The sequence below is a fragment of the Carcharodon carcharias genome, chromosome 6 (assembly GCF_017639515.1).
Source record: "Carcharodon carcharias isolate sCarCar2 chromosome 6, sCarCar2.pri, whole genome shotgun sequence".
In the NCBI taxonomy this organism is placed as follows: Eukaryota; Metazoa; Chordata; class Chondrichthyes; order Lamniformes; family Lamnidae; genus Carcharodon; species Carcharodon carcharias.
Genome location: NC_054472.1, coordinates 160,811,605 through 160,838,192, shown reverse-complemented (window position 1 = coordinate 160,838,192; position 26,588 = coordinate 160,811,605). Strand labels below are relative to the sequence as shown.

At 42.5% G+C, this 26,588-nt stretch overlaps 1 protein-coding gene across 1 annotated transcript in view; it reads left to right on the top strand.

The window, feature by feature from the left end:
- Window positions 1-478: 478 nt before the first annotated feature.
- Window positions 479-26,588, top strand: part of LOC121278847 (collagen alpha-1(XXII) chain-like) — a 182,381-nt gene continuing 156,271 nt past the window's right edge. The window contains exons 1-2 of the mRNA XM_041189305.1: window positions 479-547; window positions 7,872-8,712. Of these exons, the coding sequence (XP_041045239.1) occupies window positions 479-547; window positions 7,872-8,712 (910 nt within the window). The remainder of the gene's footprint in view (window positions 548-7,871; window positions 8,713-26,588) is intronic.

Here is a 26,588-nt window from a genome sequence, read left to right as displayed (position 1 = left end):
ATCTTCACCCCTTGGGTGCAGACTGTAAATTAATGTGTGTTTTAGGGGGCAGCAGAACAATTGGCTGACTGGGCAAGTTGTAGAATCCCTTTGTGAAAGGTGGCCATGGTGCCGTCACTGGTGGAGGCGCTCACAGCCCCTTGCAATGTCTTTATTAAGTTTTGGACCAGTATCCATCATGGTTCAAGCTAACAGCGCAGCCTTGCAGCATGGGTTAGGAGAATGCCTAAAGCTGAGCTGAGAGCACAGCGTGCAGTCCAGTGGCCGAAGCTGCGCCAATCAGTCAAGTGGAGTGGGGCAGAGATAGGTGGGGTTTCGGGCAATCATGAAGCACATTATACGCTGGCCATCCAAGTGGTGACCAGCACTCTCTGGCATGCATGAAGGGGCCTTCAGACTTAACCAAGAGAAGTTCTTAGGACATGTATGCTAGCCCATGTCTCTCTCTTTGATCCTGCAGGAGAAGAACATCAGGATCATGAAGCCTGGTAATCCACCGGTACATGGCTTACAGAGAGCAAGGAAGAAGAAAAAGAGTGCGATGGAGGTACCTGGCTTAACAAAGGGAGGAGCACTTCCCTCAAGATGAATGGGCAGCAGGGCCTACTGCGCTCGCAGCTGAAGATCCACAGGGAGTCGTTGCTCATAGGTGTTTCACCAAACCCAGAGTCTATCGACAACATTTGTCATTCATGCAGATAACTGAGAACAAGTGTCACCGAAGACTGCACATGTCTAAGGAACTGGTCGGTCACATATCCTGCTGCAGGATTTGATGCCACAGGGACATGGAGGGCATCCAATGCCTGTGGCCATGAAAGTGACCGTGGTGCTCAATTTTTATGTCAGTGGCTCCTTCCAGGGCTCCACAGGTGACCTGAGCGGGATCTCGCAAACCCTCACCCACAAGTGCATCCAGGAGGTCACAGTCGCCATCTTTGTGAAGGCACAGAATTTAGTGCGTTTCTCCCGGGATCAGGAAAGCCAGGAAGCAAGAGTGCAGGGATTTGCACAGATCGCAGGTTTTCCACAGGCGCAGGATGCCATCCACTGCACTCACGTGGCGCTTAGATCTCCATGGTAACAAGCAGTCAACTACGCCAACTGAAAAGGCTTCCACTCGTTGAGTGTTTGGCTTGTGTGCAACCACCACAAATGCATCCTGTAGGTCTGTGCATGATTCCCAGGCGATGTCCATGACTCCTACATCCATAACAGGTCTCAGGTCCCTGACATCTTCCAGGGTCTAGAGAGGCTGCAGGGTTGGCTCCTCGGGGAAAACGGCTACCCACAGAGGATGTGGCTGATGACGCCTGTATGGCGGCCTCAGCCGGCAGCAGAGCGACAATATAACACAGCTCATGCATTGACCTGGACTTTGGTGGAGCAAATGATAGGCATTTTGTAAATGAGGTTCCGGTGTCTCAACCAGTCCAGTGGAGCACTGCAGTACAGTCAACCAAGGGTGTCGCGCATCATCGTAGCTTGCTGTGCGCTACACAACCTGGCGCTGCAACAGGGAGAGGGCTTGGCTGAGGAGGAGATGCAAAAGCTGCACGTCTCCTCTGATGAGGAGGATGTCGAAGGCGATGAAGGTGATGAGGTCCTCGAAGGCAAGGATGCTGGCAATGAGGCCACCACACTGGCCAGATGAGGCAGGTGGCTCGGGAAGCCCTCATAGCCGCAAGATTTGGGGAGGATGATAATGAGATGCAGTGAGGACAGTCCTGACATCCTCAACTTGCATCTGTCAATGTTTGACTCCTGTGTAGCTAATGGCAGTGCACATAGTCTTAGTGTTCAGGCTCATGTCATGGAGATGTAGCGGAGGCCTTAATAGTTGCAAGATTCCTTGAGGATGCTGACAACATGCAGTGTGAACACTCCATTGATCTTCTGTGATCAGGTCCATTTCATGGAGATGCAACCATTAAATTTTAAATGCACCTGATCTTTTGTCAGTCTTCAGCACCCCAAATTAATGGTCACGACATTTCATCATCTACTGCTCACTGACCAGCAAAAAACTAATTCATATATCTTTTTAATATTTATTTCAGGACTCACTTCTCATTTATAATCTGAGTGCCTGTGTGTTGTGTTTTTATTTTTTCTCCCATTTTAGTAACTAATAAATTCACACTTTCTTTAACTCAAGAAAGCCTGGTTAAATTGGCCCCTTTTAAAACGTAAATACATTTGGACTGGGAAAAGATATCCATAAGGGAAGGGATCATTTTAAATTAACCTTGTTGTGACCAACCAAGGGCATTGAATAAAGAAGGGGAGCCGGTTCCTTCCTCACCTGGGAACAAAGCAGTTTGGGGTACCTTGTCCGGGGTGATGCCAAATTAGGGGAACCTCACCCGGGGACAGGTCATAACAATAGGGTGAGTGTGAGCAAGGCGTATGCCAGGTCAAATGAAAAGGATGGCAGGCGTGCGTGTAAGCTGAGCGGAGCCATGGACAGGATGAGGAGGCAGTCTCCAGAGGAGAAGAAGCTAGATGGAGATGTGAGGGTCTGTGTGAGAGAACGAGTAGTGATATAACTTGAGTTGGCCGTGAGTGAGATGCCAGTGAATGTGTGATAGTCTTGTAAGTGGGTGAATTGATATTGATCAGATGGTTGACTTACTCTGGCTGCATGGATGAGATCATTCATCCATTTTCTGCACTGGATGGTCGACTTCTTGTGTGCGGCGTTGGCACTGACCACCTCTGCCACCGGCTCCCAAGTCAGCATGGTGAGACTGATGGGCCTCTTGCAGCCAGAGCAAAGGTCTTTGCAGCGGGCCTCCATGGTGTCTAGAAGGTGTCCCATAGATGTATCACTGAATCGTGGGGCTGCAGTCCTCTTGGCTTTTGGGGCCACATCTTGACTGGAGCAGTCCTGGGTTGCAAGCATTGAGAAGTGCGTGTGTGTGGTTGCATCTTAAATATGGCGCCCAGCGTGAGGAAGCGGTGAGATAACAGTGTGGCGAGCCAATTGGAGCCTGCCAGCGATCCAGCATGTTTCCTGTGAATGCATAATTTATGAGGCGGGAAGGGGACAATACGGAGTGAAAACCTGCCACTATAGTGGCAGTTAAAACAACATTTTTCACACCCGCTATCTCACACTGCAAATCTGGAACGATTCCACCCATAATGCCCTTCACCTCTGCAGGAGGAGGTAATTTTGACTTTATGTGATAAGTCAAAAAGAAGTGATATTAGTTGCTTATTTAAATAATCACCCAGATTCAGACATGATTTTGATGGAAATGATCATTAGGAGAGGTGCATAATGAGCAATATCAGATACCTATACATTGCCAACTGAGCTGAGAGTATATCTGATACATGAAAATGTCTGAATATAGAATTAGGTCACTTCACAGTGTCTTTAATTTTCCTTTATTATAGAATAGATCTTTCATTTCATCTCCAATGACGATGGGGAACATGCTTTCATCTATTTTTTTTTTAATTCATTCACGGGATGTGGGCTTTGCTGGCTGGCCAGCATTTATTGCCCATCCCTAGTTGCCCTTGAGAAAGTGGTGGTGAGCTGCCTTCTTGAAACGTTGCAGTCTATGTGGTGTGAGTAAACCCGCAGTGCTGTTAGGGAGGGAGTTCCAGGATTTTGACCCAGCGACAGTGAAGGAACGGCGATATATTTCCAAGTCAGGATGATGAGTGACTTGGAGGGAAACTTCCAGGTGGTGGTGTTCCCGTGTGTCTGCTGCCCTTGCCCTTCTAGATGGTAGTGGTCTTGGGTTTGGAAGGTGCTATTGAAGAAGCCTTGATGAATTCCTGCAGTGCATCTTGTAGATAGTACGCACTGCTGCTACTGTGCGTTGTTGGTGCAGGGAGTGAATGTTTGTGGATGTGGTGCCAATCAAGCAGGCTGCTTTGTCCTGACCGGTGTCAAGCTTCTTGAGTGTTGTGGGAGCTGCACTCATCCAGGCAAGTGGGGAGTTCTGTCTTTTCAGACACAAGGCCAGCAATCTCTCACAACTGCAGTACACATCTTGTCTCATCTGTTTTCTCCATAGATGCTGTCTGGCTTGCTGACTGTTCCCAGGATTTCCTGTTTTTTATGAAGATTCATTAATGTCCTGGCCAATATTCCTCCTTTAACAAAAACTGCTAACCATGTTGCAAAGTGCTACAGATTGTGGAAAGGCATGATATAGATTAAAGCCACATAGAGGGAATATTTTAATGGCCTTTGGACTTCCTTTCAAATTTAACTATTCAGTTTTCCATTCCGATTTATTTTACATAATGAATATGAAATTCTGAGCTGGTTTAAAAAAGTCAGTCAATTCTGATGAGTTTCAGTTGCACACACTGGTGTGGATTTGTCTGCAACAGCCTGTTAAGCAGTGACCCTAATCATCATGTAATTATCTTATACTGATATTTATAGATTCCTTATCCATAGTAACGTCAGACTGGGAGCTCCTTTCTAGTCCCTGGGCTGCACAATACTGGAGGTGAAAACCGCAGGGGGATGATCAAACAGAAACCAAGCCTGAGACCATTGGGAAGACTAGTAAGTTAGGCCTTTGCTGTTATATAGCAGTTGCCTATCTCTGCAATTATCTGAGTAGGTTTGTTTGCCTGCCTGACTCCCTGCTTGCCTTCCTCCCTGCCTATCGATCTATCAATCTACCTATCTATTTATCTATTAATCAATCTGGCACAGTTACTTCTTAATCCAGCTGCAGCCAGAAACTATAAGGGTCCAAATGAAAGATTTTGATCAGTTTATGAATATCTTATTTTGATCTCAATTGGAGTATTTCAAATTAAGGTGCCATATTTCATTGTTACAATTTCTTCTGTACATACACAATGGCCTTCAAATTATGTAAATATTTTCTCACTAACACAGTTTAATTGTACGAAATTCCTATATCTGTTATTTTAATGGTAGAGGTTACAGTATAAAATGCAGACAAAGTAACTTCATACTCACACAATAGGTATCAGAATGCTAAGGCTAAACAATGAACTCGAAGATTATTCACTTTTTAAATTCATATTCCTCCCTACAGAAACTTTTATGATGCCTTTTATTTTATTCTTAAACTCATAATATAAACGTTGTCATTGCTAAAAATGTCTTTTATTGACTAGTGTATATTTTTCCTACTCATTTAGTGAAAAATTTATACCCAATTATTTCCAGCCATCAATTCTCAGTAGCCTAGTTGGGCAGAACGAGTCCTTCTTCCACGCTGAGGTATAGAGTCAGTTATTAACCTATGGTCTTTTTGGACTAATTGCAGGTTATGCTCAAGGTGATCCTTGAAACTGGAAAACTGGAATGAAAGTCCAAAAGTATTTGGAATTTAAACTCTCCTGCTTTGAAATGATACATGGTGTGATATTAGCATATAATCTCTAGTATGAAATTCCTTTGTCTATTATTTTAATGGAGGTGGTAAGTCAATTAATATAACATTATCAATGCTTCTGCTAAGGTAGGAGGCAAAATGTGCCAATAACACACAGCACTATTTCAATGCAACGTAATCTGCAAAAATCCTTTATTCTTCCTATAGAACTCCCTTCTTTCCTTTCATATCAAAGTGGCCACTAGTCACAGTTGCAAGCTTTTAGATTTAGTTATCTTTATACTTCTTCCAAAAGATCACCCAGTTTTCCTCTATTGTTTCTATATTTGAGACTTCAGATATGAAGGACAAAGGAATTCATTCAGCACAGCTGGTTGGATAATAGTAACATAAACTATAAAAAATATGGGCGATCAATAAAAATATATGATAGTGGCTCACCAGTGAAATGTTCAATGTGCAGGAGACTCCAGGCTTATATTAGAAAATATAAAACTCAGGTAATAGACTCCAGATTGCGCCCAGGAAATGAAATTGGAATCATAATGCACAGAAAATTACAATATAATATATAAGTTTGCAAAAGCAACTGGGTGCTTTTGAACAGAGTGCCAAAGACAACTAGGGGAGAAAGAATCACACTGTAGCATTCTCTGAGGCAACTGTCTTTTACCCAATGACATAGTGGTATTGTAACTAGGTCAGTAATCCACAGACCCAGAGTAATGCTCAGGGGACCTGGGTTCAAATTTGCCACGGCAGATGGTGGAATGTGAATTCAATAAAAATATGGAATTAAAAGTCTAATGATAACCATGAAACCATTGTCATAAAAACCCATCTGCTTCAGGGAAGGAAATCTGCTGTCCTTACCTGGTCTGGCCTGCATGTCATTCTAGACCCACAGCAATGTGGTTGACTCTTAAATGCCCCCAAATAAGGGCAACCAGGGATAGGCAATAAATGCAGGTGCAGCCAGTGAAGTCCACATTCTGTGAATGAGTAAAGAAAAAACCCTGACTTGTCCCACTTTCCATACTACTGTTTCTATGGCACCGCTTCCTATTATTATTCTCCACTTACAGATAGATAACTGTATCAGAAATGACAAAATAACTATAATCAGCATCTTCAGGTCAATGGGAGCTTTTACTAATATGATTCCTACTATACCATATATCGTGCTATATGGTGCTATAGAAACACAGTATTTATACATATGGTGTTGATGGATTCAGTTGTTCACATTTCTACTTGAAGTATTATAATCGGAAAGGTTTATAAAAATCCAGTAGCATGTCTAAACTTAGGTCCGTTGGTTTTCCAAAGATTTAGTTTAAATATCAGCCTAATTTGCTCATGATTATTGTCAACCAAGGGGTAACTATTAGTTAGATAAGTTTTTACAAGTTAGAATCAGAACCATAAAGAATATTGGAGGTGATGTTCCAGTTGGAATGGGTAGAAAGTTTAAGGTTTAGCAGCTCATCCATCCTTCTAATCACTCTAACTGTTTAATAATTATAACCAAATTAATTAGCATGATACAAAACACTCCATTCTTAACAGTTCAACCTTACTTTCCCACCTTCTTACTATGTCATTCAAACTCTCCTCCAGAGCAAGTTAATTGCCTCTTGATTCATTTCTATTAGTTGCTTTAATGGCCTTCTCTGATAACTTAGTTCACAACTATACTATATTTCGTGCAAAGGAGAAAGGTTTTTATAGTGTTTTATGTAATTGTCGACCAATATGTGCCTAAGTCCTACATTCTCCATCAATATGATGAAATTGTGATATTATTGAAGCAGCCTGGGTTACTGATGGCAAAATTCAATTAGCCCACACATTTTAACTCAGGTTCCCTGTTCCTATTGCCAGGAACAGTCACTTAAAATTTTCAAATTACCTATAGATAAGAAGGTGTCAAAATTAATAACCATTTAATAGTTATCCATGTTCCAAAGGTGAAAATCTTGCCATGACATGATACAATTCCAGTTCAACAACTTTGGTAAAAAAATATATTAGTTGAAATCGTGTTTACATTATTTGATGCAATATTAAGCTTGAAACCATAGGAGAAAAAAAATGTTTGTTTAAACATTTATGTTTGTATGCACTTGTGGTCAGATATATGTTACACTACTGTTCCCTACACAGCCAGCTTACTTAGACCATCTAAATGAAGATAAGATTCTAGAGAGAGTGGGACTAAACACATGCCAATCTTGTGCCAAATTCATGAACAGTGTTGGTAGAGGTCTCAGAACTGAATATTATCTACTTTCTGTTGAAAAATCAGAAAAAAAGTACAAGTTAGAAAAACAAGGACATATGGAATAGAGAATAATAGATATTTTTCCTTGCTTTTTTCTCTTAAATCTGTTTTGATTTATTTACTAGTTAAGGAGTTTCTGTCTTTTAAGGATATCAAAGTCATACATGTGAATGTGTGACAATACACTGTACATTATATATTTCAATAAATTTAACAAAATTAATTGATTGTTTCTCAAGGTAGTCCCAAGTGACGGGCGGTCAGAATCCAAACTCAAAAATGTCTCCAATACGCTAGGCATCCTCAATTTCATCCAAATTAAAGATGGAACAAACTTGAATGTACCTAATGCAAATCATTCAGCAAGCAGTGATATGGACAGTCGTGATGATGTATCCTTATCTGCCAACTCCGATGTGCGACAGCTGAAGTCTCCATCACCAAAGTCATTTCAAGAAGCCAAGGATGAATTGAAAGAGCTCCCCCCTAAAAGGCCAATAAAGTTGGCTCCATTAGTGCTCTCCGAGGATGTCAAGAAAGCCCAACTTGAGAAGCTTAAAGATATTCAAAAAGAGGCCAAGTTAGCTGCAGAGAAGCTGGCTTCCAGTGGAGCAATTAGCATTGAACAGCAGCCAAAAAAAGTGAGAAATCACAAGCAGCTGGAAAACCTGGAGAAGATAAAGCTGGCTGAAAAGACATTTCTAGAAAACCATAAAGCCCCAAAACATCTGTTGCAAGAAGTACCATTTTTCCCTGTCAAGATTTCAAATTCAATTACCCACCGTAAATTTGAAGAACCATCACTTCCAAGCAAACCCTTGATTCTGAAGAGCACAAATATCAATGCTTTACCTGAAAAAGAGCATGATGCACGGAGGTATATTCCTGATGAAAACCCTGTATCCTCACTCCATGCTGTAAGAGGGAGACTAAAGCTGAGGCAAGGTAAAGGCTATGATGATGGAACACATGATAAATCTATGACTTTAAAACCATTACGACTAACTGTTAGTAATGGCAACATCAATGAAGAACTTAACATTGTGAGCCAGCAGGCAGAGAAGAAACACTGTGAAGCAAGTAAGCTACTTAGCAATGGAACCAGAAGAAAATGTACTAGAAAAAGTAATGGATAGCATACCTAATTTCAGCAAATGGAGAGAAATTTTCAGACAAACGACAGTCAGTTTTGTACTTCAAATCAATGACAACTGATGCTTTGAGAAAATAGTTTTGAATAGGAAAGTTACCTAAAGAAACAGATAGCAGCAAAATGCCAAAATGCTGAAAACCAGATTATCATATCCAGTAGGGCTGAGTTTATATGCTGCACTATGCAAAGGTTTGTTTGCTGCACATTAAATTTAACATTCAGAGTAAATTTTCCATTATATATTTTCCATAGATTGCAATTGATTTTACTCTCGAAAGTAGGAGTGTTGCTGAGGTTGAGTGATGAAAGGAAAAATCTCACTGTAAATGACACATTTGAATAACAAAGAACAAGTAATTTTGAATATGGTGAAAGGGATGACATTGGCACTGAAGTATTCCCATTAGAAAGCTGATCATCCAAATGGAAATTCATATGTGAATAAAATAGATGATGGCAACATGTTTAAAATTTCAGAAAGTCTATTTGTTCCTTATGTCATGAATATGCAAGGTAATTTTGAATTCTCCGGCTATAATTACGTAATTCTTATTATTTATGTGCACAAGAATAAAAATATGCCAGTTTGAAGGTTGAACTTCAATCACTGGTATATTATAGTACAATATGTGTGGTGGCTTTTATGGAATTAAATGCTTTCAGGGCCAAGCACACAGATGGTACCAAGGTGGATATCAATGCAGGATCCTCAGTGAAACGGCTATAATTCGAAGGGATCTACTGACATTTAGCACCTGTGTTAATTGAAAATTACATTTAACCCTTACAGCACTAAATTCCATCATGTTCTTGGGCTTACTGTCTTGTAACAAAGCACTTAGAATCAGAAGGGACCAAATTCGCTCAGCGCTGAAAACAGGCATGGGGATCATGATGCAGGATTAACCTGTTGCTTACAATGCATGCAGAAAGCAAAAGTTATGCTGTTTGCCAATTAACATCATTGCAGTATACACCCATGGCTAACCTGGAAGTCATTCCACAACTAATTCTGACATGGGACAGACACAAGAGTAGCGCAACATTGAAGACAATAACTCCAAGGTTTTCTGACACTGCACTGGATGCCTTGTGGAGGAGGTGTAGAGGAGGAGAGACAAGAGGCCCCCCAAATGAATTCTCAGGAGAGCGGGACCAGATAATCATGACAGTCAGTGTCAGGAATCATACCCTGAGGATCTGGAAGCAATGCCTGTAAAGTTCAATAAATTCACATCAGGGTCATTGAATGCTCCTTCATATGCCATATCCTGCCAACTGCAACATTAGCCACATACACTGCTCAATGCACCACTCATTTACCAACAATCTTTATCAATCACAACTCATATCTAATATTCATTTGCTTCACTTCACCCTCACACAATTAGCACTGCTGAAACCACAAGCTGCATTTTACATGTCCCTGTCAGGCATGTTTCTGGTGGGGGGGCATGTTTCTGGGGGGTGGCATAAAATAGGCTTAATGTTCACTTGGCAGTTTGCCCAAAAGGCTTCCACCTACCATTAGTTGAATAACAGCCACGACAGGATGAGGCCCCGAAGTATCCACTTAAGATTGTCAATCAGGCTGTCCATCCCGTGCTTTCCCAGTCCACTCCCTGGGAGAGGATTAACTTCCATCCATTATCTGATCATTATCACATTGCTGTTGATGGGATCTTGCTGTGTGCAAATTGGCTGCTGCTTTTCCTACATTACAACAGTGACTACACTTTTAAAAAAGTATTTCATTGGCTGTAAGGTGCTTTAACACATTCTGTGATTATGATAGTCGCAATATAAATAAGTCTTTCATTTTTTCAATGATCAATCTCAGACCACCCAGCTCACCAGCAAAAGTGCTTGGGTGAACCTGGGAGTTGGAGTTGGGCTACAGTGGAAAGGGTCAATTCTGATTCCTATGAAGCCCGGGGAACCACTTGCACTTCTCCAGCTCCACAGCAATGCTTATTTAAAGAAATACTTTTGCCTGCCTTTCACTGATGGTCACTGATAAATCCTGAGTGGAGCAGGCATGATGACTACCCTGCTCCTCACCGGCAAATTTCTTGGTGGGGGGTCTTTCAACACACAGTATGCCCCCAACTGTTACATTTGAAGTGTTTGAAGCCTGTTTTAAGTGTTTGCACGGGACACATAAAAATAGCCCCACAAATTTAACATGGAGATCAATGACTGCACAGAATTGTTTCACCACTAAATTGTTATCCTTTGTGTCTGTTTTTTTGAGTGCAAAATAGTTGCAGCAAATTCTGATTTCTACCCCCCCAAAAATGGGTTTTACATTGCTTGCAAACCTAGCCTTCAAAGTCAGTTTTCAGCCATTGATAAAATGGTCCACTCCTAAATGGGTCAAACAAGTAATAAATTGGCAGAACATTAGAACAACTTTTAAAATTGGAGCCAGGTCATTCAGGAGTGAAGTTGGGAAGCACTCTTTGACACAAAGGGAGTAGATACATTTAACAACTGGAACTTTCGCGATTGAGATACACAGGTATTTGATCAGTAAGGGTATCAAGGAACATGGAACGAAGGTGTGTACGTAGAGTTGAGGGGCAGATCAGCCATGGCCCAATCGAATAGCGAAGCTGGCTCAAGCTGAATGACCTATTCCTACTCCTAATGTCCCTATTTTCCAAAAAAGTACAATTTAAATAAAATCAGGGAGGATATGATCATTTTTTTTTGGTCACTTTGTATGTGGCATGTGTCTGGCTGGCTAGGCGTCTCCAAATGGGGGGTGCTGGCGTAGTGGTATTGTTGCTGGACTAATAATCCAGAGACCAAAGATAATGTTCTGGGGACCTGTGTTCAAAACCCAACATGGCAGAAGGTAGAATTTGAATTTGAATTCAAATATCTAAGGATGACCATGAAACCATTGACAATTGTTGTTAAAAAAAAAACTCCATCTGGTTCAGAAAATCTGCTGATATGTGACTCCAAACCCAGACCCACAGCAATGTGGTTGACACTGAAATGGCCTAACAAGCCACTCAATTGTATCCAACTGCTACAAAGCCTAAAGAAAGGATTGAAACCAGATGGACCACCCAACATTGACCTAGGCACCAGAAACAACAACAGCAAATTCAACTCTGCCATCCCTGCAAAGTCCTCCTTACTAACATCTAGAGGCTAGTGCTAAAATTGGGAAAGCTGTCTCATGGGCTAGTCAAGCAACAGCCAGACTTAGTCATCCTCACAGAATCATATTTTACAGATAATGTCACCATCCCTGCATATGTCCTGTCTCACTGGCAGTACAGGCCCAGCAGAGTTAGAGGCACTGTGGTATACAGGTGGAAGGGAGTTGCCCTGGGCGTCCTCAACATCGACTCTGGAATCCATGAAGTCTTATGGCATCAGGCCAAAGATGGGCTAGGAAACTGCCTGCTGATTAGCACACTCTCAGATGATTAATCAGTGCTCCTCCATGTTGAACACCACTTGCGGGAAGCACTGAAGGTGGCAAGGGCACAGAAAATGCACTCTGGGGAGGGGAACTTCAATGTCCAACACCAAGAGCACCTCTTCTGGCGGAGTCCTAAAGAACATAGCTGCTAGACTGTGTCTGCGGCAGGTGGTGAGGGAACCAACAAGAGGGAAAAACATACTTGACTTCATCCTCACCAACCTGCCTGCCGCAGATGCATCTGTCCATGACAGTGTCGGTAGGAGGGACCGCCGCACTGTCATTGTGGAGATGGAGTCCTGCCTTCACATTGAGGAGACCCTCCATCGTGTTGTGTGGCACTACCACCATGTTAAATGGGATAGATTTCGAACAGATTTATCAACTCGACTGGGCATCCATGAGGCATTGTGGGCCATCAGCAGCAGCAGAACTGTGCTGGGACACAATCTGTAACCTCATGGCCCGGCATACACCCCACTCTACAATTACCATCAAGCCAGGGGATCAACCCTAGTTCAATGAAGAGGAACAGCACCTGGTATAACTAAAAATAAGGTGTCAACCTGGTGAAGCTATAAAACAGGACTGCTTGTGTGATAATTATCAAGTGATAGACAGAGCTAAGCAACCCCACAACCGGCATATCAGATCTAAGCTCTGCAGTCCTGCCACATCCAGTCGTGAATGATGGTGGACAATTAAGCAACTCACTGGAGGAGGAGGCTCCACAAATATTCCCATCCTCAATGATGGAGGAGCCCAGCACATCAGTGCAAAAGATAAGCCTGAAGCACTTGCTACAATCTTCAGCCAGAAGTGCCAAGTAGATGAGCCATCTTGGCCTCCTCTGGAGGTTCCCAGCATCATAGATTCCAGCCTTCAGCCAATTCAATTCATTCCATGTGATATCAAGAAACAGCTGATGGTACTGGATACTGAAAAGGCAATAGGTCCTGACAATATTACTGAAGATTTTTGCTTCAGGACTTGCAGTGTCCATAGCCAAGCTGTTCCTGTGCAGCTACAACACTGGCATCTATCCAGCTATGTGGAAAATTGCCCAGGTATGTCCTGTCCACAAAAAGCAGGAGAAATCCAACCCAGCCAATTATCTCCCCATCACTGCACAAAGGTTATGGTTGTTGGAGGTCAGTCATCTCAGCTCCAGGACATCACTGCAGGAGTTCCTCAGGATAATGTCCTCGGCCCAACCATCTTCATCAATGAACTTCCTTCCATTATATGGTCAGAAGTGGGGATGTTCGCTGATTGCACAATGTTCAGCACCATCCTCAACTCCTCAGATACTGAAGCAGTCCATGTCCAAATGCAGCAAGACCTGGACAATATCCAGGCTTGGGCTGACAATTGGCAAGTAACATTCGCGCCATACTAATGGCAGGCAATGGCTATCTCCAACAGGAGAGAATTCAACCATCACCTCTTGATGTTCAATGGCTTTATCATCACTGAATCGCCCACTGTCAACTTCCTGGAAGTTACCATTGACCAGAAACTGAACTGGACTAGCCATATAAATACTGTGGCTACAAGAGCAGGTCAGGGGCTAGGGACCCTGCAACGTGTAACTCACCTCCTGACTCCCCAAAGTCTGTCTACCATCCACAAGTCACATGTCAGGAGTATGATGGGAATCTCCCCATTTGCCTGGATGGGTACAGTTCCCACAACACTCAAGAGACTTGACACCATCCAGGACAAAGTAGTCCACTTGATTGGCACAACATCCACATACATTCACTCCCTCCACCACCGAATCACATTAGCAGCAGTGTGCACCATCTACAAGGTGCACTGCAGGAATTTACTAAAGCTCCTCAGGCAGCGCCTTCCAAACCCCACAACCACCAGCATCTAGAAGGACAAGGGCAGCAGATAAATGGGAACACCACCAAATGGAGGTTCACCTCCAAGCCACTCACCATCTTAACTTGCAAATATATCACCGTTCCTTCACTGTCGTGGGTCAAAATCCTGGAGATCCCTCCCTAACAGCATAGTGGGTGTACCTACACCATATGGACTGCAGTGGGTTCAAGAAGGCAGCTCACCACTGCCTTCTAAAGGGCAACTAGGGGGCAATAAATGCTGGCCCAGCCAGCGAAGCCCACATACTGTGAAAGAATAAAGAAAAATCAAATACTAAGAAAGTCACATAAATAGAACTTCATTGTGCCTGAAATGAATTGTGCACTAATTCCATGGACAAATCATAACCTGCCTAAGCTCTAAGAACTCGAGTGCAATTTGAAAATGGTCAAAGCTTACAGACATCCAAACATGCCAAGGGTATTGTGGTAATAGAAAACCACTAGATTACTAGTCCAATGACATTACCAGTACACCACCGTGTTCCCTGGACAGTAGACCAGGGCATATATTTGTGATGGCGCATTTACTTTTGGGGAGAAAAACAACTCTTTTCTATGTTGGGGTGGTGGTTCCTTTAAGAACTATCTTTCACTGGAAGATGATTTCTTGTAAAGAAGCAACTTGTTCAAGGCATTTATCTGCCTGGGAGATAAACACTAGCAAAAGTAAAGGGTAAACAAGAAGTTTATTGCAATGAACAGCAAGCTGGTAGAAGGGAACATCTTTTAGCAGAAATCAGCTGAAATGCTTTGTGCTGGCTAAAAGGCTAATTGAAGGACTCTATTAACAGTGAGTTGGACTTCTGGGATAGCCAAACTGAGGAGCGAGAGTTCCTATGGGCAAGACTCCAGAGCTAAAGAACATTAGAACCAGGAGAGTTCAAACCCAAGGTGGCTACACTTAAAATGACAATTCTCGTGTTAAACTGGGAGTCTATAACAGTGGGACGTGTGGAAGAGATTTGAAGGAAAAGCCCTGCCAGAAGTAAGTTGAAGGCCTAAGAAATCTCAATCCTTATGTAAATCTTCGGAAAACTCAGACCAAGGCGTTAATCTTCCAATTTCTGATAAGTAATTGACTGGAATTTTTTGCAGGTAAGTCAAATGGGTATGGAAGGAAATTTGAGTTAATAAGTTCGGTTTAGAATGTAAGTAACTATGTTCATTGTACTTTGAATGTCTTTAACATAACTGATTATTCAAGGTAGAATGTAGTTATTAGTGTTCATATCCTTTATATTTTGTGTGTTAAAATTATTAGATTTTAACAGTAAGTCTTGTGCCTTGATTCTTTTAGTAAATATCTGGGTATTTGGATTTCATACAAATGATAAAAATGTCACTGGTTTCTATGAAGATAACATATTGAGCAAACATTTAAACTCCTTGGCATCACCTTCCACCTCTCCAGTGTCACCTACCAACCTGGACATTTGCTTTTCCAGGATGTTCAGGTGAACATGCACATTCCCTACATTCCTGAGAATCCCACCCCATCCACATTGAACTCTCTGAGCTCCTTGCCACTCCCAGGGTACGTGACTGCCTCTGAGTCCCCACCTCGCTGTCCCTTCTACTGCTCCTGATGCACCCTCATCCTCAAAACCTAGCAACTCACTCTGCCCTCTCTCATTCTTACCATTCACTCCTACCACATCCAACCTTAGTTCACTCCTCAGGAGACAGTCATTGACTCCACAAACGCCTCCCTTGCACGTTCACCTGGACACCGTGCCCTCATTCCATCCTCCACCGTTACTCCCTCCTTTACTACCTCCTCCCCTTGGACACCTTCACCCCTCCAAACTCCCTCTCCTCCAGACACCTCCCCCCTCTGGACTCGCCCCCCCCCCCCCCCAAAATTCCCTCCCTTACACGTTCATCCCCCCTTAAACCTATCTCCCGACTTACTGCATTCATCCTCGTTACTCCCTCCTGCCCCATACTCCCTCCCCTCCCTTCCCAACCTCAACCCCCACATTTTTGTCACCTTTGTCACCCCTCCCAACCTCACACCCCCTAACATCTTTGTCCCCCATCTCCCAAACCACTCCCCTGATATCTTCGTCCCCGCCACCCAACGTCAACTCCCAACACCTTTGTCCCTCCCCCTCATAACCTCACCCCCTCCAAATACCTTTGTTCCCCCCTCTCTCAATCCAACCACCACCCCCCCCCCCCACCCCCGGTGCACATCCCTCTCACACTCACAGTTGGACGTTCCTCTCTTCCCACTTGCTGATCTTCCATAGCAGTCCATGGCCAAGTCCGGGATGTTCCGAAACATACCCAAAGCTTTAACAGAGACCTCCCACCTTCCATGAGCTGCTTCAAGGTGGAGCCATGTCCATGGGAATCCATCCAGCATGCGATGCACATGTTCCTCCAGGGTCCAGTAGCTGAAGGGCTCCAGCATCTTCTTCTCCTCAGATGTTTGTGATCTGAGCAAGGCCCAAAGGTAAGTTCTGACTTCTGCACATCACACTTGCCCAGGTATGTTCTGAGCCAGCATATTTTCCCACCAGCGTAGCAGTATACCTGGTGTGGGGGCAAATTCCGGTCAACCTTACTTTGCATCCCATTACTGGGATGCAAATTGGGTTCACGCCAGCCTCCAGTGGGATTTGCGTGCCATCCAGATACCATCAGATAATCCCACTGTCCTTTCATGCCAGCATGAAACTAATTTCTGCCCCTCACACAGAGCTGTCTCCACTCACCACCTCCCCCACCCCACCCGCCTTGATGCCCAACGATAATAGGACCGGACAATTCCGCCCATGGTGATTTATAATAGGCAGTCTGCCAGATCACTGCTTATGTGCTGAAGGCGGAAATATATGTCTACATGTTGCACAGTGTATTGAGTTGCAATTGGTATTCTTTTTAAACAATGCAGCAATCTTGACAAAATATGGTACAAAAGGAGTTCATATCTGCACTTTGGTTAAGTCTTTTCATTATAGTCGACAATGTGACTTTCTATCCATTCAATCTAACCATAAGATTTGGCTATGTAGGGAATTCAAAGATAGGAAATCCAGATGATTCCACATGGCGATTCTCAAAACCCTTTCCCTTGTGGAGGCATCACACACACTGCCGAGGCGTATTGGAAAATTGTACGCCCATTGCTCACAGCCGGAGAGATATCTCATCACAAGGAAAAACTTCATACATTAAGGAAGCAAAATCTACTCCTGCTGACAAAAAAAAACCAAAGGCTCAAAGGCATGTTTTGTGAGGTTTCCCACTGTTAGTGCTGCCTCAAACACAGCCAGCAAGGAATGCGAAACCTTGGGCGGCACCATTTCCTGTCATTATCTCCTGAGCAATTGACTCATGTTTCTTCCCACCCTCCCCCACCCCCTCCCCTTTCCCTGCACTTGAAGCTGTTTAGAACCATTTACTCCTCTAACGTTTTCCAGTTCTGGTGAATGCCTATTGACCTGAAAAGTTAACTCTGTTTCTCTCTCCACAGATGCTACTGGCCAGCTGTGTATTTGTACCATTTTCAGTTTGTATAACCTATATTGAAGTTTAGTTGTCACAGAAAGTTCTCCACTGTCATATTATAGTGGCCATCCTTCATGTAAGATTAGGAAAATAAGAAAAGATAATCAGGTGCCACTCTTAGCAACCTGGGATTCGAGCAGAAGGTTAGATACAGAATGATGTTTAATATGCTTAAGTGGACTTCAGGAAGTAATGAAATGGCAGAAGTATTAGCAGAATGGGAGGCAAATTGAGGATTTAAAAAATTAAAGACATATATGAGGCACAGAGAGTGTGTGACTAGATAAGGAGGAAGGCAGAAAGGTAGGTACACAGAAAATCATGAAACACTATCAAAGTTGAAGGGGCTTCAATGGTCCGGGAGTCTGATGTAAGGAAAATGTTCAGGAGCTATGGGAATCAAGCGTGATGACCTCTTCGTATTCCAGATTCTTGCAATTAAGAACCACTTCACTGAATTATCCCCTTGCATGTAATACCAGGCACCTGCTTATCTGCTATAAAATGGCTGGGGTGTTGTTGGGGAGTGAGTGGTGGGGGGTGGGGGAGAGATATGGTGGCGTAATGGTAATGGTAATATCACTGGGTTGGTAATCCAAAGGCCCAATTAAATGCCCTGGAGGACATGGGTTCAAATCCTGCTATGATGCCTGATTCCAATGGGACTGGCCAATCCACCAATGATGTTTTATAATAGGCAGTCAATTCAATTAAAAATTAAATCTGGAATATAGTCTCAGTAATGATGACCATGAAACTATGATCAATTGGCATTAAAAACCAATCTGGTTAATTAATTCCCATTGGGGAAGGAAATCTGCCATCCTTACCTGGTCTGGCCTATGTGTGACTCCAGGCCCACAGATTTGCGGTTGACTCTTAACTGTCCCCTGATGAGGCCTAGCAAGCCACACAGTTCAAGGGCAATTAGGGATGGGCAACAAATGCTGGCCTTGCCAGTGACACCCACATCCCATCAAAGAATAAAGAAAAAAGTAATAACAGAAGTAAATCCCCCCCCTCCTCTCAACAGGAAGGGATTAGTTATGTGGCTGTGTGGTTTGACTGTTTGCTGTGAACTTACTGAAGGTTTGCTAGAGAGGAGTTAAAATTACAAAAATATCCCCTTCTCCAGCAAGTGCCCATTGTGCTGTTTGCTGTTTGTAACAGCACTAGGATCACTAAAGCAACAAATTGTCCTTGAGGTACATTAGTCCTCTGCCGAAAATGACATAGAAAGAATACTAGCTGTCACTATCTGAGTAAAGAATTGTACTATATCAGTTTCTCACCATCGGTCTTGCATTAAACTGAAAATAATCGTTCGCATGATGCAGTCAATGCTTTATGTATGGACAGAAATGACAGCTCTTTGGATGAAATTGCAAAATAATAATCTTAGGGGAAAAAATCTGTAATATTATCATTCTTTATGTTTCTTCTATTGAATTTTTTTTTGAAAGAAAGCTGTGTGGGAGCTTTGGAAAAGAAGAAACATGCTCTCTTTGTATTTATTTTTCTCCTTTGTCTTCCTCTAATTTTTCTCCCTTTGTCTTCTGAACGTACAACTCACACTGATGTGTGGTTCCAGGAGTGCCAGCAGCACCTTGTCAAAGTGGCCATTCATTATGTATAGATCCAAAAGCACACTGAGTCACTGGGCTATATGAGCTTTCAGGGTATTACAGGCAAGCTGAAGCCTGCCTCCAATCTACTGCCCACAAGTCCACATGCTGGAGCAGTCACTGGCCCATTGCACAGAATTATATAGAATTTTACATCACAGAGACAGGCCATTCTGCCCAGCAGGTCTATATTGGTGATGAAGCACAACAACTGCCTCCTACCACCTAACTTCATCCCAATGTCAATTCTGGTAGATTCCTCCTCCCTCTAAGAGGAGCACTAAACCAAACTGCAGCATCCTTTCTGCCATGTTGATTGTGCATGTATAGTGATAACACGCCCAGTTGCAATGTTGCAATGTGCTTTGCCCATTGTCCAACAATAAGTAAACAATGTGAGAAAGATTCTCTTTTCCTCTCTCCCCAGCTTCATTTTAAAAAAACTCTTCCATACCGATCAGATAGCCCAGTAGTATGGTTAATGTATTGGAATTATTAGCTTGGATTCTAGATGGGATTCCCTCCCCCCATGAGATTGTGCCTTCTGATGGAAGTGGCCTGATTAAGCACAAAGGACTGCTTCACAATAGGAATTCCACTGCTTACTAGTTTGCCACTGTTGTTGAGGGAGATAAACCTGGTATGGTGCTGTTGTTAAAAGGCAGCTAGAGGTTAATAGACTTGGAAGGCAGCTCAAACCTTCATGATGTAGATAGAGTGGAGCATGGCAAAAGGTGAACCAGCACCAGAAATATTTGTCATGATCAAGGTGCCTAGATTTTCAGAAGCTCTCATGGAGGTTGTATTAGAAGAGATATGGGCACTGGATGCCAGATTATTTGGCATCAAAATTAGAAAGCCCCACTGCCCGCCCCTCCAAAAAAGGTACTACATGCAGTTTGGAGGGTGGTGCTGCATGCAGTCAGTGTCACATCAACTACTCACAAATGACAATACAGTCTTTAACACATTTTAATGATCTTACAAGACTGACCAAGGTAAATGACATGAATGCTCATTGACAGCCCATGCATGCAACATTAACTAACTGACATGTCTCACATTGCTCATATCTAAGTTTATTACGATGCGTCATTTGCTCATGTGTTTATGAACCAAGGAAATTAAACATTACTTAAGTCTTCTATTTCGCAAAACTCTTAAAAAATCGGAGCGTTGGCTTGTTGGAATGACTACACCTAGCATAAAAAAAAGCAGAAGGCGTTATCAGAGTGACAGCAAATGCTTCGAAGCTGGCATTGACACCTGTTAATATTGTACTTTAAAAAATTAAGATAACGCTAAGATATAAAACTTTTTAGAAAACATTAACGTTCCAAATCGGGAGGCATTCATGCGATCAGGATGCACGATGCCCCAACCAACTAACAGCCTATCTAGTCAATAATTTTATTTATTGTTTGTTTCTGGGTGAAAATGTGCGCTGAATGTCTTTCCATGTTTTGCACCTCGTGACCACAACAGGAACTTTCAGGCCAGGTAACATCACGTCAGCGTTCTGCTCCAACGTTGATCATGATTTATTTTTAAGAGTTGCTCCTGCTCCGAGGCCTCCAGCTGAAAATTACTAAATTCCTTCATGGTCTCGCACTTTCCAATCCCCGCCCTACAAATTTACTTTCGTGGAAAAACTCAGCAGGTCTGGCAGCATCGGCGGAGAAGAACAGAGTTGACGTTTCGAGTCTTCTCCGCCGATGCTGCCAGACCTGCTGAGTTTTTCCAGGTAATTCTGTTTTTGTTTTGGATTTCCAGCATCCGCAATTTTTTTTTTTGTTTTTGTTACTTTCTTTCGTCTCTGCCCTCTTCATCCCTTCGCCACACTGTTGGACTCTATTAGCTAAAGCAGGGAATGTTTACCAGATGCTGTTCTTTTCAACAAGTGTCACGGTAGCTTTTCATATTTAGCAGAACAGATGAATATCTCCGACCATGGCCGGCACTTTTGACGATGCATCACTTCCCTTCCTCAGACTGAGCTATGAGACCAAAGCTGCTCTTAATCTTAGCTCCTCCTGATTCAGAACTGAGCCACCACACTTCACATGTTCTGTCACAACGACTGAATTAAAATTCACCATGCATTTAATACAAAGGAGCATTAGCCCAGATCTGCTAATGTAATCAAATGATACTGCTTTTATTTACACTTTATTTAAGCTTTTATCTTTTGTTGCGGCTAAAACAGACTTCACGTTTAATAATTAAAACCCTGTGACAATCTGGGAACCCCTTAAGACTTCACTCCTCCATCATAAATTTAAAACTCGAGCACAAGGTGGCGCGATTTCTCTGCAAAATCGCCTGGAGGAGGCTGGTTATCATTTTTGAAAACATCAGTTTTCAATTTTTTTCTAAAAACCGTTTGCCATCAGATTACTGATATACCTTCACAATTGTATTGAATTTAGAAAGACCCGGCCGGGGATGAAAGAAAAAAAACAAACCTCAAGTGTCAATGAAGGAGGGCTACCAGGCTCTGTTTAATTGACTTTCTATGGGATGGTTTCAGATGCACAAGTACCAAAATACCCCAAAGTTTGCTATAATTGGATAGGCTGACAAGTCTGGTTTAGTCTATGGGTTGTCGCTGAAACTTTATACAGTGATCACTGTCCCAAACTAGAACGACTGAAGATGATCAAGAGATGAGGAATTTACTGATAGAGAAAGAAATAAATAGTGAAGAAGGGGCGTTCATTTTTGAAGGTTATTGCCTGTGGACTTTATTTTATGCTTAACAGGATTTAATCCTTCAGTGGATGATCTTCAAATTTATTCAAAGTGCGTTTTTTTTTCCCTTTGGAAAAACCTGGATGCTTGGATCGTGATGGGAGAACTGTCACTTTAAAAACCTGAATTGAATCTTCCAATGTGCTTTTTGGTTCTTTGCTTATTTTTATAAATGGTTTTTTTTTCCTGATGGTCATCAGAACTTGATCTTGGAAGCCCTTTTTAAGAAAAATAAACTTTATTGCAGGTAAGAATCTAATGTGAAACTAATTTGACGTTGAAGGGTATTCCTTTTATGAGAGTTGCTTACAAGTTGGTAGAATGCCAAGTTTAAATGCTAATTTAATGCTTAGTACAAAACATTTAAGTGTCTGCATATGTATTTAAAGAATTACCCCCATGGCGTTTGTTTAACCTTTTATTTTAAAAGAAGTGTATTCTCTGTCAATTCAGTGGTCATGCCCATGTGATGTGTTGAGTTTTACATATTTTTGAGAACAAAACGTTATATATATATTCAGGAGCATTATTTTGAGATATTTTAGATATGATAAGTGAATTCTAAGCAAAAGAATGCTGCCAGGAAAGTTTGAGGGCAAACATTTGTTGTATGCCTTTCCTGGGATTGCGTTCAAACTCCAGGATATTTTGAGATGCTGCCTCCTGCAACTTGGTCAGATCAGTGAGAGTTCCATTTTAAAGGCCAGTGTCATGTTGGCAAAATGTCTTAACCAGTTTTTAAATTAATCTCTCTGTGTGGTCATAGGTTTGATATTTGCCATTGCAGGCAGTTTTTACTTTGGGCACCCAGTTGTCATTAACAGAGACAGAACATACTATGTGTTCTGTTGCAAACCATATGCCCTCAAGCTCAGAAAGAGTGCTCCTCCTGCATCAGGATAACATTTCCATTACCAAACCTGCTTTCTTTGGTTGCCTATCTAAACCCCTGATTGTGTATCAGGGTCTTGCTTCCGAGGGCATGGTCTTCATTCTGTGACTATCTAATGCCCTACCCAAATGCCAGGTCTTGCATTGGAGGGTAAATTCTTCCACATTTGTCTCTATCCAATGCCCCAGATAAATTCCATGTCTCGTTTTGGCAGTTATGTTCTTTTGTGCTGTATCAGAACGGCTGTGGTGTAACTATGTGGCATAAATACCATAGTGGCATTTGACACTTGGCACTTGGGACATAGCCTGAAGTCTGATGCTATTTAAAGATAATAATATTTTGGATTATTTCAACCAACATGCAGAGGGCTTTCCAAATTATTGGAAATCTCATGTGCGGCATCAAGGGGCTCTAGTAAAACTGGAATCAATGGGAATCAGGGGGAAAACTCTCCACTGGTTGGAGTCATACCTAGCACAAAGGAAGATGCTTGTGGTTGTTGGAGGTCAATCATCTCAGTTCCAAGTTATCACTGCTGGAGTTCCTCAGGGTAGTGTTATAGGCCCAACCATCTTCAGCTGCTTCATCAATGACCTTCCTTCCATTATAAGATCAGAAGTGGGAACATTTGCTGATGATTGCACCATGTTCAGCAACTTTCGCAACTCCTCAGATACTAAAGCATGTCCAAATGCAGCAAGATCTGGACAATATACAGGCTTGGGCTGACAAATGGCAACATTAACGTCACACAAGTGTCAGGCAATGACTGTCTCCAACAAGAGAGAATCTAACTATCACTCCTTGACATTCAATGGCACTACCATTGCTGAATCCCCCACTATCAACATCCTGAGGGTTACCATTGATCAGAAACTAAACTGAACTAGCCACATAAATGCTGTGGCTATAAGAGCAAGTCAGAGGCTAGGAATCCTGCAACAAGTAACTCACCCCCTGGTTCCCCAAAACCTGCCCGCCATCTACAAGGCACAAGTCAGGAATGTGATGGAATACCCACCACTTGCTTGGATGAGTGCAGCTCTAACAACAATCAAGAAGCTTGACACCATTCAGGGCAAAGCAGCCCGCTTGATTGGCACCCCATCTACAAACATTCACTCCCTCCACCACCAACGCACAGTGGCAGCAATGTGTACCATCTATAAGATACACTGCAGGAACTCACCAAGCCTCCTTAGACAGCACCTTCTAAACCCATGACCACCACCACCTAGTAGGACGAGGGCAGCAGATAGATGGGAACACCACCACCTGGACGTTTCCCTCCAAGCCGCTCACCACCCTGACTTGGAAATATATTGCTGTTCTTTCACTGTCGCTGAGTCAAAATTCTGGAACTCTCTCCCTAACAGCACTGTTGGTGTACCTACAGCACTTGGACTGCAGCGGTTCAAGAAGGCAGCTTACCACCACCTTCTCAAGGGCAATTGGGGATGGGCAATAAATGCTGGACTAGACAGTGATGCCCACATCCCATGAATGAATAAAATAAAAAAGAATCGAGATCAGACCTCGCTCTCACGGTGAACTAGCTTCTCTGCTGTCAATATCTAGCTTTACGTTCATAGGAGAAATACTGAATAGGTGTTACTTTGAGATCATATCACAGCAAATTGTTTCAGGGAAGAAATTAAAATGAGGTAAAATATCAAATCATGGAATTAAACTACATAAATATATAGGAACAGGGGTAGGCTTTCTAGCCCCGGAAACCTATCCCACCATTCAGCGAGATCATGGCCGATCTGCAACCTAATTCCATGTATCCACCTTTGCCCCATATCCCTTAATATATTTGGATAACAAAGATCTATCAATCTCAAATTTAAAGTTAACAATTAATCTAGCATCAACTACAGTTTGTGGAAGAGAGTTTCAAACTTCTACCACTTTGTGTGTAGAATTGTTTCCCAATTTCACTCCTAACAGACCTGGTGCTAGTTTTTAGACTATGCACCCCCCCACCCCCCACCTCCCCCCGCCCCAAGGGATGGACTGCCAAGCACTCAAGATAGGTTCTCTCTATCTACCCTACTTGTTCCTCTTATTATCTTGAAAACTCCAATAAAATCACTCCTTTACCTTCTAAATTGAACAGAATACAAACCTAGTTGCGTAATCTTGTGTAATTTAATACTTAACGTCCATTTTGGTCAACCTACGTTGCAATCCTCCAAGGCTATCAGAAACTTCTACTTTAAAATACTATGTACAACAAAACTTTATTATTGAATGGTTCCCCAGAACCATTCATTCTTGCCACTATATTAATAGCAACATTGAAGTAAATCATTTGACACTTCTGTGAAATAGTGGATGGAGGAATGCAATGCAATTCTCTGGATTCTCAATGCAATGAATTTGTTCTAATGGATGAAAAATGGACTTAAGGATAGAAAACCGCGACCAGTGTTAAATGGCTCCTTTTCAGACTAGAGGATGGTAGATGGTGTTCCCCAAGGATCAGTGCTAAGACAACTTTTTTTTGCTACATATAAGGCTTGGATATTGGAAAAAATAATTAAATTTCAAATATTGCCAATGATACAAAGCCTGGAAGACAATTAAAAGCATTGACTGCAATAGGACATAGGCTAGCAAAATGGGCAGACAAGTGACAGGTGGAATTTAATACAGAGAAGTGTGAGGGGATGCATTTTGGCAGAAGGGATAGGAGGAGACAATATCAACCTAATGGCACAGAGCATGCAGAAACTCAGGGACCTGGTGTGCATGTGTATCGATCTTTGAAAGTGGCTGGTTGAGAAAGTAGTTAACAAAACATAATTGCGCTTTGAGGTGTTTAATACAAAAGCAGGGACATAATGCTGAAGCTTTTTAAAGCTCTAGTTAAGCCACAGCTAGAGTAGTGTGTCCAGTTCTGGTCACCACACCTTAGGAAGGATGTCAGAGTCTTTGAGAGGGTGCAGAGAAGATTTACCAGAATGGTTCCACGAATGGGGGATTTTAGCTACAAGGTTAGGTTAGAGGCGTGGGGATTGTTCTCCTTGGAGCATAGGAGATTGAGGGAGATTTGATAGAGATCATGGAATCACAGAATTTTAACAGCACAGAAGGAGGCCATTTGGCCCACCGTGTCTGCACCAGCTCTCCAAATGAGCATTATGACCTAATGCCATTGTGCTGCCTTTTCCCTGTACTCCTGCTCATTGTTACTATTCAAATAATCATCTAATGTCCTCTTGAATGCCTCGAGTGAACCTGTCTTCACCACACTTCCAGGCAGTGCATTCCAGGCCCAAACCACTTCTTGTGTGAAAATGTTTTTTCTCACGTCACATTTGTTTCTTTTGCAAATCAGTTTAAATCTGTTCCCTCTCGTTCTTGATCCTTTTACGAGTGGGAACAGCTTCTCCCACCTACTCTGTCCATCCACCTCATGATTTTGAACATCTCTATCTAATCTTCTCTTAGCCTTTTTCTCTCCAAGGAGAACAGTCCCAACCTCTCCAATCTATCTTCAAAGCTGAAGTTTCTCATCCCTGGAACCATTCTTGTAAACCTCTTTTACTTTCTCCCATCTGTTCACATCCTTCCTATAATGTGGCACCCAGAACTGTACACAATACTCCAGCTGAGTCTAATGAGTGTCTTATATAAATTCAGCATAACCTCCTTGCCCTTGTACTCTATG